The sequence below is a fragment of the Mycteria americana genome, chromosome 21, assembly GCF_035582795.1.
Source record: "Mycteria americana isolate JAX WOST 10 ecotype Jacksonville Zoo and Gardens chromosome 21, USCA_MyAme_1.0, whole genome shotgun sequence".
Lineage (NCBI taxonomy): Eukaryota > Metazoa > Chordata > Aves > Ciconiiformes > Ciconiidae > Mycteria > Mycteria americana.
In genome coordinates this window covers 601271-613748 of record NC_134385.1, presented here as the reverse complement: position 1 = coordinate 613748, position 12478 = coordinate 601271, and the positions used below count along the sequence as shown (strand labels likewise).

The window sequence follows — 12478 nt, the reverse complement described above, 5'->3', positions numbered from 1 at the left end:
AGCTCACCATGCAAATACAGAGGGAGCAGAATCAGTAGGAGAATCGCTCGCTGTGGTGAGACGTTACAGCGAGCCCCCAAACAGCCTTCACATCCACGCCACAGCCGTGGGGGAAGCCAGGCACCGGGGCAGCCGGCTCTGGCTCTGTTCAGCGTCGGTGCGAACCGGGGGCTGCGGAGAACAGACGGCCCGCACTCACTGCCTGCCAGGGCCCAAGGAGGGACCCCCTGTGCCCGCTCTGTCCGCTCCACCAATTCTCGCCCTCTGCTCGGAGCAGCGCCTGTCAGCACTGCAGGGCAGTCGTGGAGGGGAGGGGGTCCTGCGCAGGCAGACAAAAGGGAAGCGATCCCTCTTCTATTTCCCTCGGTCCCTCTGTCCTGCAGGATATCTGATTTGGAAAGACGAGGTAAGAGCAAAGGCTCAGAGAAGGGGAAGCACCCAGAGACCCCTCACGCACACACTTTGCAGATGACAGTAACTCACCCAGCCTGGTGCTTCTGGGCTTTTACAGCAGAAGCTCCACAGACAGGCAATTTCTGTGAAGACATCATTTTGGGGTCAGCTCTGCATGTATTACAGTCCATTAGCAGTGACTGAGACAGCTGCTCATGAGCAATAAAGATACATAACCACTCCATGGCACTCAGACACCGGGAAAAATCATCCCAGCGTGTGCTTTGCAAGGACCAGGCACAGGCAGGAGAGCAGCACCGTGTCCTGCCCTCCCCGGCAGCCGCTCGCCTGCAGCGGGCAGCTCGGCACGCAACCCACCATCTGCGCCACACCGGCCCATGTCAGCACGGCCCCAGCGCAGCACTCGCTTATTAATGCTTTTAAGCAATCATACGCGCCGTCAGCCGGTACGGCCGCCGGCTCCACGGCTCCCTGCCGTGGCCTAGCACTGTCTAGTGGTGGGAGACACGGCTCCGGCAGCTCGGCCGCCCTGGAAGCAAAAGGCTGGAGGTCCGGCTCTGCTCACAGGGCTGCGCAGAGAACAAACCTGTATGGGCGGAGGCATCAGGGAAGCCAGCGGGAGAGTCCTAACCTTTAGGACAAGCATCATCTCCAGCAATGCGGTAGTGAGAAGTGCCCCGCTGCAGTAATTTTTGGGAACTCGTGTTTCTGGGCCTTCTGCACTACAGGGTGGTTGAGTCGGGTGGGCTCAGGGATGGGACTCCAGTAAAAACTGATCCTTGTGATACTGCTGGAACACAAATCACACGGGCAGCGTGGGGACCCAAACTGAGCCACAGCACCATTTTACCCGGTTAGATGTAGCTGTGAGACCTGAAGATCCCAACTCGTATACCACGTGCCCCCTGCTCATTGCTTCCAAATAATTTTTATTTAGATGGTTCTGCCCTGCCTTCAGCTCCTTCATCTGCCAGTTGATAAATTAAACTTCAAAAACAGCTTCTAGAAGCGTTGAACTCACAGAGGGAGAGGAGTCACAGCAAATTCACTGGTCTGCAGATTCCTGTCCAGTACCCTTGTCCTTGGCACCAGATACAGAAAGAGAAAGCTCTTCCCACCTCCCTGGAGCATCCACCCTCTGCAGCCTGACCTCTGCAAGCAGCCTGAAGGTAGCTATTTGAAATAAAATGACAGCAGCTACTTGTGGGATGACGGGCTGAATAGAGCAATTTAAAACTGCCCATCAAAACGCGGTCGTATTTAGCCCCTCTGCCTCCTGCCCCGCAGCCGGCTCTTGGTGGCTCTAGCGTGCTCAGGCTAAGGGTCTGCCAGCCGCCAGGGCACAAACAGCAGCGTCCTTTGCATAAGCAAATGCAAGAAATGACTCAGAAAAAGACTATGAACACAGCATCGCTAGCTCCCCGAGCTAGCTGGCTCAGCACGACGCTCACTGCACCCACAACTGGCAGCCACGAAATGAGATTAAAAACTGTCCCCGTCTCCAGCAGATGACAGCAAGTGAGAGGGAAAGGGGGAACGAAGCTCACCGAGTCCCTGAAGAGGCCCAAGCAGATGTGAGCTGATGAATAAACACACCGGAGCGTCACCCCCAAGCATGAATCAGGCCTCCAAAATTATCACACCGGTCTTGAAGAGATTTGAAAAACAAAAGGGGGAAGCAGGAGAGGCTTTTGCTTGCCTTACGCTCTCTGAGCCACTAAAGTACATTTGCACCACGGTTTCTGATCTACCCCTGCAATCAGGTCCAGCAGCTCCCTTAGGAAGGTAGAGCTGCATTTGTGTTCTGACCAAATAGATCCAGAAGCTGGAGAGGTAAGAGTTGGATGCCTCTCTCCACTCCTTCGAGTGCAGCATTTGTACGGTATTTATACACAGAGATGAAGCATTCCGAGAGCAAGTCCCGTGCCTGCAGAGTTCAGGCTCCAGCAGCACTTGTGCCCTATGCCCAGATGAGACAGAGGACAAAGATGAGGTTCTGTTTTACAAATAACTGCTCATCTGAGCAGGGGGACGTTCCTTGCTGCTCTTCCAGGGCTGGCTCTGTGCTGCTTGTAGCCTCCACATATAGCAAAGCATGAAATACAGCTGGGACTAGGACTTGAAATAGCTGCTTCAGACAGGACGCTGCGATCCCCAGGAAGAGAGGGGATCTCTTTGGCAAACTCAGGCGGCACTAGTCACAGGGAACCGAGAGGCCAAAACACACCCGAGGCAATACAGCAGCACACAGGACCACACCAGGGCTGGCCAGGCACTTTCCTCGCCGGAGCCCCAGCGCACCAGCCAGAACCGGGCCGCTCTCCCAACACCCCTTTCCACTGATGTCCTCCCAGAGCCACTGCTGCCAGCCTGGCACCCAGCCCCCTGTTAGTTCCCGCACACATCTAATCCAGCCAAAAACCGCAGAAAGCTCTGAAAGGCAAACTTCTAGCTGTTTCTACAGCTCACTCATGCTTACCCACACTCCTCCCGCAGACCACGACGCTGCACGGGTGGCTGTCGTGTGGAAACGCTGCCAGAAGGCTCCAGTGCCGTGGGGCAGCTTGAGCTTCAGCCAAGCGAAATAATGGAAGCCCCAAAGCTGCTGGTGCACCTCGGAAGCCTGTTTCTGATTTGCAGGCAATTTGTTCCCTCGACAGGTTCCTCTCATTACTGGGTTTCCATTTAGCAGGAGTTTTATCGCCTGTAACAGTTGTGCATAACAGATTCCCCCAATTAAAGCGTTATTTCCTTTAACAGCTCGGATAGTCACAGCTCCGTGTTCGCCGGAGCGTGCTCTTCCTTCCTCGAATGGGCTCAGTCCTTCATCAACCGCTCGCTCCAAGGCCCGGGAACCCAGCGCGGACGGCAGCCCCTGCCCCTGCCCCTCCCCACCCCCGCGCGTCCCCGCCGCCCTCCCGGCCAGGTCGCGGCCGGTGCCGGGGCCAGCTACGGGCCGGCCTTGCCGGGAGCATCGTCGCTCCCGCGGGGGATCGGCCCCCGCGCCGCCCGCACCGAGAGCCCCGCCGGCGATGCGCCCCGGTCCCCCCGCCCGGGAGGGGGCGGCAGGGCGGGCGCTGGGGGACCCCGGCCGGCGGCTCCGCCGGGCCGGGCGATGCGGCGGGGCGGGCCGGGCCGGGCCGCGCTCCCCGTGCTGGGCACGGCCGTGGCGCCCCGCGCCGCCGCCCCCGGGACCCCGCCCCTCCCGCTACGCGTGGTACGGCAGCCCGCGCTTCGCGGGCCGATACCGGCACCGGGACCCCCGGCTCCCGGCCAGCGTCCCCCGCGGCCGCCTCCGCCCGCCCGGCGACATCGGCTCCAGCTCCCGCCCCCCCGGACGAGCACACGGGCCGGCTCCGCGCCGCCGCCACGGGCAGCGAGAGCCCCGGCCCCCCAAGGCAGGCGGGCGGCCCCGAGCTCGCCCCGGACGCCGACCCGGGGGGCCGCGGCAGGCACGGGCACGCACCAGCCCCCGAGCCCCGCACCGTGTCACCGGGCCGCAACTCAAGCGGCTGCAGCGGCCCATCACCGGGCACCGGGCCCCTCGGCACCTCCCGCCGCGCCCCGCAGAGCGCTGCTAGCACCCCCGGCCCCCGACAGCCGCCTCGGAGCCAGCGGCTGGGAGCATTGCCCACAGGGTCTCGTAACCACGGCTTAAACACCGCGGGTCTTCTAAGGCGTTAGAACGACGAGAAACCTTTGCTGCACTGCTGGTGCACGGGAAGAGGAAAAGTTTAGAACAAAACACACCTGACAGAGACCTGCTCTGTTCCATGCTGCTGTAGGAGCGCTGGTCCTGTCCTGGCACCCACCGGGCCTGGCAGACAAGGGGGAGCCGCCAGACAGCCTTGTGCCCTCCATACTGGACGCGGCGCACAGCTACACCGTAAAGGTAAGGCTCTTGTCTGCTTTAAACTCGCCATTCAACTCCAGCGCAAAGCCGATGCTGTGCTTGGGCAGAGGCCCTGCTCCTGCTTCAGTGGCTGCGTTAAAAGAAACGAGTACTTGCAATTAAGACAATGGGAACAATTTTTCAGTAGCTAAATACAGGGCTTTTCCTCCTCTTAATAATTGGGATTTTCAGTTTACTTTTTACTAGCATTAGGGAAAACCAGCGAAAGCCCTGACTTCACCGAGTACACGGCTGTACTCTGCAGGTGTCGTGAACGGGTCCTCCCAGCCTGCCCAGGGCAGGTGACAGACGGTCACCTTTACAGCAGACCTGGGGTCTTCTGGGAGGTCAGGGTGCAGAGAAGGGAATACCAGTGGTATGAAAATAACCATCTCCGTGGTCTCTTTTGAAGGTTGCCTTTCATATCCAGCCATACAAAGGGCGCGATGACCACACTGTGCACAAGAATATCAAAGACATGATGGACAAGTAAGTTATTCATGTAGGCTAAATCCAGCTGTGTCGTGTTGCTTTAAGCACAAACAGCATGCAGAACTTTGAATTAAATGCATCAGAATAGTATCCAAAAACCAGCGCACAGCGGAGGGAGCCGCCTAGAGCGAGCCAAGAGGGCAACACCGGGCAGGGGTTGCAATCAAATCCTGCTTTCTCCGGTACTTCAACACCTTGCCTTCAGAACCAAAACTGCTTTCTTCTGCTGAAGTTTCTAAGCTTATCACCTGCAGGCTGGCACCTCTACCCTTTCTTTCAAAAAGGGAAGGAGCAGGCGCAGGCGCTCACATGAGGATGGAGATAAAGGTTCTGGGAAAGGAGGCTGTCCTGGTTTCAGCTGAGACAGAGTTAATTTTCTTCGTAGTGGCTGGTATGGGGCTATGTTTTGGATTTGTGCTGAAGACAGTGTTGATAATACAGAGATGTTTTAGTTGTTGCTGTACTAGTCAAGGACTTTTCAGCTTCTTGTCCTCTGCCAGGTGCAGAAGAAGCTGGGAGGGGACACAGCCAGGATAGTTGATCCAGACTGACCAAAGGGCTATTCCATACCACATGACGTCATGCTCCGTATATAAAGCTGGGGAAGAAGAAGGAAGGGGGGACATTTGGAGTGATGGCGTTTGTCTTCCCAAGTAACCGTTACGCATGATGGAGCCCTGCTTTCCTGGAGATGGCTGAACACCTGCCTGACCATGGGAAGTAGTGAATTAATTCCTTGCTTTGCTTTGCTTGCGTGCGCGGCTTTTGCTTTACCTATTAAACTGTTTTTATCTCAACCCTCAAGTTTTCTTACTTTTGCTCTTCTGATTCTCTCCCCCATCCCATTGTGGGGGGAGTGAGCGAACGGCTGCGTGGTGCTTAGTTGCTGGCTGGGGCTAAACCATGACAGAGGCCCCTACGGCAAACCAAGTCTCACACCATGCTTGCCTTATAATGGAAACGCCTGCTGAGGGCTTACCACCCCAGCCTCTGAAAAAGCTGTGTGCTCTCCTCTAGATACAGATCACACCTAGCTTTTTCTAAGTACAAGACCAGCACTGGCAAGAGTCTCCCACTGTTTTATATCTACGATTCCTACTTGACACCGGCTGAGTCCTGGGCCAGCCTTCTCACGCCATCAGGCTCCCACTCTCTCCGCAACACCGCTTATAACACTGTGTTCGCAGCACTGCTGGTGGAGGAGGAGGGGCACAAGCACGACATCCTCTCCGCAGGGTACGGATGGCATGTACACATACTTTGCGTCCAATGGTTTCTCTTCTGGCTCATCCCACCAGAACTGGAAAGCAATCAAAACTTTCTGGGACTTCAACAACCTGATGTTCATCCCCAGTGTTGGCCCAGGCTACGTCGACACCAGCATTCGCCCCTGGAACAACCACAACACTCGGAACAGAGTCAACGGGAAGTACTACGAAACAGCTCTGCAGGCTGCTCTCATGGTCAGGCCAGAGATCGCCTCCATCACATCCTTCAGCAAATGGCACGAAGGCACCCAGATCGAGAAAGCTGTACCCAAGACGACGCTGACACACCTTTATCTGGGCTACCTTCCTCATCACCCGAGCGTGTACCTGGAGCTGACTCACCGGTGGGCAGAACATTTCAGCAAAGAGAAAGAGCAGTGGTTGATGTGACTTCAGGATTTGCCTTACTCGGAAAAATGTCCCGCTGACAAAGCTGCAGCACAGAGAAGCGCTTCAGAAAAAAAGCACTTGAGGAGACGCAGCCATAGAACCTTCCGCCTAACCAGGCTGTGGAACGCAAGCGGCCACCTGCAGTATCCCGAGGACTGCGTAAGCCCCAGCTATGGACCCACAGGAAGAAGTGTTACAGGGAGCAGGGAATCTGCAAGCAGCAGTCAAATCTAATTTTCTGCATTTAGTACAGATGACCCTTTCAGAGCTCCTCTGGAATTCACAAGGGGTGCTGGCTTGGGGGCCAAAGATCTGGTTTTCCTTACCATGTGTATGTTCTGTGGTCTTCGACTTGATTAGCTGGTTCCAGCACGCATTTCACTGTATGTCCTTGGCCCGCTGCCTGCAGTGATCACACATCTCTCACTCCGCTAGCAACTCTTGTCAGAGCATTTCTGTGTCAGCTTACTGTAAAGAGGAGTAAATATTCCTCCAAATTGTCTACTGTAGGTGAAACTAAGCCATGCCGTTACATACCCTCGACTTCACCCAACCTCTCCTATCCCAAGGAGCTCTGTGGTGGGCGTTGTTGCTGTGGTCCACTGTATCCAAATAACTACAGATAATTAGAGCTGGAACACTAGACACTACGTACTACTACTACTGTATGTGCTGGAAACCAAGGAAATGCAGTGATCTATACTAAAAGCTGTTAACCGATTGTTTAGTGTTCCATGTTTTGAAAATTTTGATCTGAAGTTGCTTTATCCCCTTTAGAACCAAGGAGAAAAAATATTTGCAATAAAAATGCATTGCATTTTTGGAAATTGAAATTAATGGAAAACACCATTAATTTGCACTTTGAAAGAAGTTCGGCTCCCAGTAGCTCTCCCTTTTTTGTGATTTTAGCCATGTTTGGACCCTTCTAAATTAGCCATAAAGTTAATTTATACTTGTCTATATCAATAAAATGAGAAGTGGCAGCTCTGGATGTGAAACAAGGTTCTATTCATGATGACTCCATACACGTTCTTGCTAAGCACCTAAGTAAATCAAGAGAAATGGACAACAATGTCGAAAAATAAGCATTTATAACAAAACCATGCAGGTTGCTTACCAGTTTTTAAATTAATAGCAGCTCCATAAACTTTACTTTTCAATGAAGAAAAAATACCAGAGGAAACTTTCATCCGTTCCCTATTTACTTCCGCTTAGCACTGTTTTCAGAACAAAATCGAGAGAGGGAAGTCCACATTTAAAAAATTAAGATCAGCACGCTAAGAGCTTGTTTGCATTCTTTGTATTAGGAGGAAGTCAGGTCTTTCTGAGCAGCTCTTGTCTAGATAGGGACCATCTGAACACTGATACTTTTCAAAAGCACTTACAGTTTCATCTCAGTAGTAGGTTTTGATTACACTTAGAACAGAGAAAAACAGCCGGAGGACACCATAGCTATAACATCATGAAAGCTCGAGAAACCTCTTTTCCATCTTCGCTTTTCTCTCAGAGAGGCATTTGGGAATGGTACCGCAGCACACAGAGGTCAGCATACATATCTGGGTTGGTTTCTCAGACTATAGCAGATGTGATACTAATTAACAGATACCCATCAACTGTTGCTCTGTTTTTTTATCTTTTTTTTTTTTAAATCTTTTTTTATTCACCTTGACATAACCCATCGACCTTATTAAACAAGGCCATGAACGCCCACTTCCTGAATGCGCAGGCACACGGTGCCCAGCTTTACCAGCTCTGCAGAGTCTCCTCGGAGTCTGAAGTCTTAGGATGATTCTGGTATCAAGCCATACTTCTGCCTCAGGATTTCAACTGTAGATGTCAGTGCACTGTGGGGTGAAACAGAACCATCAGAAAAGAGGTTTTTAAGGATTAAACTGCATTTTCTGGGAAAGAGTAGTCAGCTAGGCACAGTACTGCATTTTGAATCAAGGAGAACATGAACTCCAGAAACTAGAGTGTTTCACACAGAAGCTTCTAGAAAGGGGTCCCCTGGGCTCAGAATTTGGAGGGCTCTTTTAGGATTTCTGAACGTGCTGGTAATTAAGCTGAACCGTCACACTAACGTTGTTTAACTGCTATGGGAAAAGAAGCACAACACAACCCATCCTAACTTGAAAGCTTCATTTCATTTAAAGTAAAGAAAAAGCTACAGTTACATTCAGCAAAGAGTGCTCACCAGCCAGGACGAATGATGGTGAATTTCCCCGACACAGATAAGTCAACCACGGTTGACCCCAAACGACACTCTGGGCTCTGGACATCCCCGATCGGGCCTCCATCGATGATTAAGGACAACTGAGGCCACAGGTCTTGGAATTCCTGAAAAAAAGAGATGTGGCTAACAGTCCTGAAGATGGTTTGTGATTGTGTTTTAACAGACACTACTGGACGTCCTGGTGCCAAGGGAGGTGGTCTCTCCCCTTCCTCTGTCAGGTTGGCTCACTTTTTTTCTGTCACAAACACATCCCGGTTTGATTTCTGAGAACAGATTTATCTCAGACATGCAGGAGAGCCACAAGGATTGTCTGGTTGAAGACTTCTTAGCTGCACCACTGTTTATTAAGGAGCGCACAAAAAAAGCTAGAAGTCTATCAAGACATTTGGGGGCAAGGACAGGGTGTCTGGTACTATGCCCAACTATACCACCACCAGGGTCACAAGCTTTGCAAAAAGACATCTCCTCGAGAGACGGTTAGTTACCGGGCTGCAAGAGCTGTACAGACAGCAGCAGCCTCATTCCACAGCCATCCCTCCTACAGCAATTTCCATCTTTCAGATTTGGCATCCACTTCAAAAGCTGCGTATAAGCCTTTAAATATGACTTTTCAGCTCTGCCCTCCTCGCTTTTTAAGGTGAGGATCACAGCAAGACAGCTACCCCACACCACATATCTGCAGGCTGTTTTAGCTAGAGGCTATCATTAAAAAAAAGTAATAGCAGCAGGGAAATCCTTGTTTTATTGCTAAAGCTGGCTTCCAATTGCGAGAGCCTGGGGCTCTGACAGACTACCACAATAATGTCACTTAGTAGCAAAAACAGCCTTACCGAAACGGTCAGCGTGCTCGCCTGAGAGCTGATGTTAGCGCTTGTTAAAGCCAGTGGTCCAGAGCAAGCTCGTGCCAAATCCCTAATAAAAGGGTGGTTTGGAATACGAACACCAACCAGCTACGAGGAAGAAGAGAGCGTGGTTTTACACACAGTAACCGTTTTTAATCTTGCATTGCCTAAAGCCCTCTTGACCGTACTGATACTCTAGAGAATGACACCGGTACTGAACGCTGATACTCTGGAGAATCAATACATCAACACCCACTGAACCAGCAATCACGAGAGACGTGCTGTCATAAGCCAGCCCTAACGCTAGGCTATGCCGTGTTCAAGTAAGTCACGGGGAGCACGACAGCACAGGGAGCAGCTGCGGGAAAACGCCAGTCACTGCTCAGCACGCTAAGCACACGCGTAAGAATGGAACCTACTACAGCAGAACACAAAACCAGCGCACCGCCCCTCAGAAATGCCGAGATGTACGCCATGGCAAAGACCTACCGACGTGAAGGGGTTCAAGTCTTTATTTAGTTCCTCCGAACGCCTTAGGACCAGGGTCACAGGTCCTGGAAGCAGGTCCCGCAGCAGCTCGTCCGGCACGTTCACCTGGCAGTACCTGCACGGGGAGAGGCAGCGCGGTGAGGGCGGGCGCACGGCCTCGCCCGGGCCGCTGGTGCTGGGCGCTGCCCGGCGGCTCCGGCGCGGCCCTTCCCCGGCCTCAGCTCCCGGTAACCCGGCCGCAGCCGCTCTCCGCCCCGGGCCGCGCCGAGCGCGGGCAGCCCCCGGCCCCCGTGGGCAGCGGGGCCGGGCGCTGGGCTCCCCGGGCAGCCTGGCTCGCACCCGGCCGCTGCCCTGGCACAAGGGCCTTGGGAGCCGAGCGGAGACCCGCGCAGCCGCGGCGGCCCCCGGGGGCTCCGCACACCGCCCGCGGCCCCCGCGCCCACCTGTAGAGGCGGTCCACGTCCCCGAGGCAGATGGCCAGCGGCTTCCGCCCGTTCCGCCCCTTCAGGCTGTAGATGCTCCGCACGGCGCCGGAGTCCTGGGCCAGGCACGCCACGCCGTACACCGTGTCCGTCGGCACCGCCACCAGCCCGCCCGCCTGCAGGGCCCCGGCGGCGGCCGTCACCGCCTCCCTCCAGCCTGCCCGACACCGGCGGGTCAGCGGGGCGGCCCGGGGCCTCCGCCCCCGCGCCCATCCCGCCCCCGGGCCTCCCGCCATGCCGGCCCACGCCGCCGCCGGCCCTAGCTCCGCTCCGCTCCGCTCCCCTCCCCTCCCCTCCCCTCCCCTCCCCGCCGGGCCGCCGCTCCTCCCGGGCCGCCTACCCTCCCCCCTCCACCAGGTACCCCGCCCGCACCTTGCGGGTCCGGCTGGGCCGCGCCGCCGGGCGGCAGCAGCAGGCGGGCGCTGCAGGCGCGGCCCAGGCCCAGGCCCAGGCCCAGGCCCAGGCCCGGCGCTCCCTCCCCGGCCCGCGCCAGCGCCGCCACCGCCGCCCGCCGCGCGCTCCGCATGCAAGAGCCGCTTCCGGCCCGCGGAGGGCGGTGCGGTGACGCACATCCGGCGGCGTGGCGGCCGCGCCGCTCCCATGGCGACGCGGGGCGGGGGGGGCGGTACCTGCGCGGGGCCGGGATGGAGGCGGCGGCGCGGCCCCACGGGCGGCCCGCGGTGGGTGCCGGGGAGGGGGGGGGGGCGGCCCCGGTGGGTGCCGGGGGGGGGGGGGGACGACGGCCCCGGTGGGTGCCGGCGGGCCGGGGGGGGCGGCCCGCGGCGCAGCCCGTGACCGCTGTCTCCGCGCAGGTGGAGGACGGCCTGCGGAGGCTGCGGAGCCTGCTGGAGGCCCGGCAGCGGCACCTGCGGGCCCGCATCGCCGCCTGCGAGGAGCTGACGGCGGAGATGGCCGCTCTCCAGGCCGCCCTGGGCGCTGGCTGCTGCCCGCCCTGCGTGAGCCCCGGCCCGGGCTCGGGCTCGGGCCCGGGCCCGGGCCGGCGGCGGGAGGCAGCGCCGCCCGCCCTTCCCCGTTCTCCAGCTCGCCGGGCGCCGGGCCCGAGCCGGGAGCTCCGTGCCTGGCGGCGAGGGGGACGCGAAGCCCTGAGGAGCCTCGGCGAGCGACCGCGCGGGCCTGCCCGGGAACGGCTGGAGGAGCTCGTCCCGGCGGGGGCCGCGGTGGGAGCACGAAGGGCCCGAAGGCTCTCGCTCTGAAGCAGTCTTCCTCGTTGGTGCCGGGGGAGAGTCCCATGGGGGATACGCCAGCGAATACGGCCCATTCCCGCGGCTGGGGCCTTGGACTTTGCTTTCTCTTGTTGCACTGATATCTTATCTTACTCCATTTGCACTTTAAAATAAAGCAATATTGGCTTAGTCTGTGTCTGGTCCCCCCTGCCTGCGTAGAGCTTAGCTGCTTCGTACTGGAGGAGGCGCAGCCTTCAACCCGACTGCATCCGTGTGTCCCACGCGTTGGCTCTTGCTGTGACTGTTAACGAGATCAGGACTAGTTAATGGCTGACTTGATTTGAGAAGGGCTGGAGGAGCATGAAAGCTGTGCATTGTTTTGTGGGTAGCAACTCAATCTCCGATGATAACCACAACCCTGGAGTCATAGATGCGTGATCCGAGAGGTACAAACGAACTACAGCCGGCCCAGGCTGCAGGTCTGGGCCAGCCCTTCAGCCGTTGGGGTGGGGTTTCTGCCACACGGAAATGTTTTGCTACACTGAAAGCTTGATTTTTTCGGAGTGGGGAGTCAGTCTATTTTCCTTATTGGCACTAGCTTTCGCCAAAGTTTCCATCCTCTTTATTGGAAAGTACTTAGCATCCCTGCTTTCAAGGTTTTACATACTAAAATTACCCTCTTTACCACAGGAAATTTTGCCTTTCTCACTTCCCCTGCAGCTTCGGATGGCTCAGAGTGCCTTACTGGCACTTGACATGGTGGTACCTGCATTCAACACGGCTGGTGTTTGC

The 12478-nt window shown here is 56.3% G+C and overlaps 2 protein-coding genes across 2 annotated transcripts; one reads left to right on the top strand and one right to left on the bottom strand.

Annotated features, from left to right (window-relative positions):
* The first annotated feature begins 3446 nt into the window (after window positions 1-3446).
* MANEAL (mannosidase endo-alpha like) lies at window positions 3447-6523 on the top strand. Its single transcript, XM_075522635.1, is given in 7 exon segments — window positions 3447-3526; window positions 3641-3736; window positions 3738-3787; window positions 4200-4306; window positions 4719-4795; window positions 5816-6038; window positions 6040-6523. Coding segments are annotated over 7 exon segments (1050 nt in total). The 3' UTR covers window positions 6457-6523.
* A 1220-nt stretch (window positions 6524-7743) lies between these two features.
* Window positions 7744-11057, bottom strand: YRDC (yrdC N6-threonylcarbamoyltransferase domain containing). The gene is made up of 6 exons (XM_075522392.1): window positions 10875-11057; window positions 10464-10659; window positions 10021-10135; window positions 9520-9639; window positions 8651-8793; window positions 7744-8300 (listed from the first exon to the last, which is right to left on the bottom strand). Exons 1-6 carry the CDS (start codon window positions 11026-11028, stop codon window positions 8237-8239), a joined length of 792 nt encoding a protein of 263 aa, XP_075378507.1. The 5' UTR covers window positions 11029-11057; the 3' UTR covers window positions 7744-8236.
* Window positions 11058-12478: the final 1421 nt, after the last annotated feature.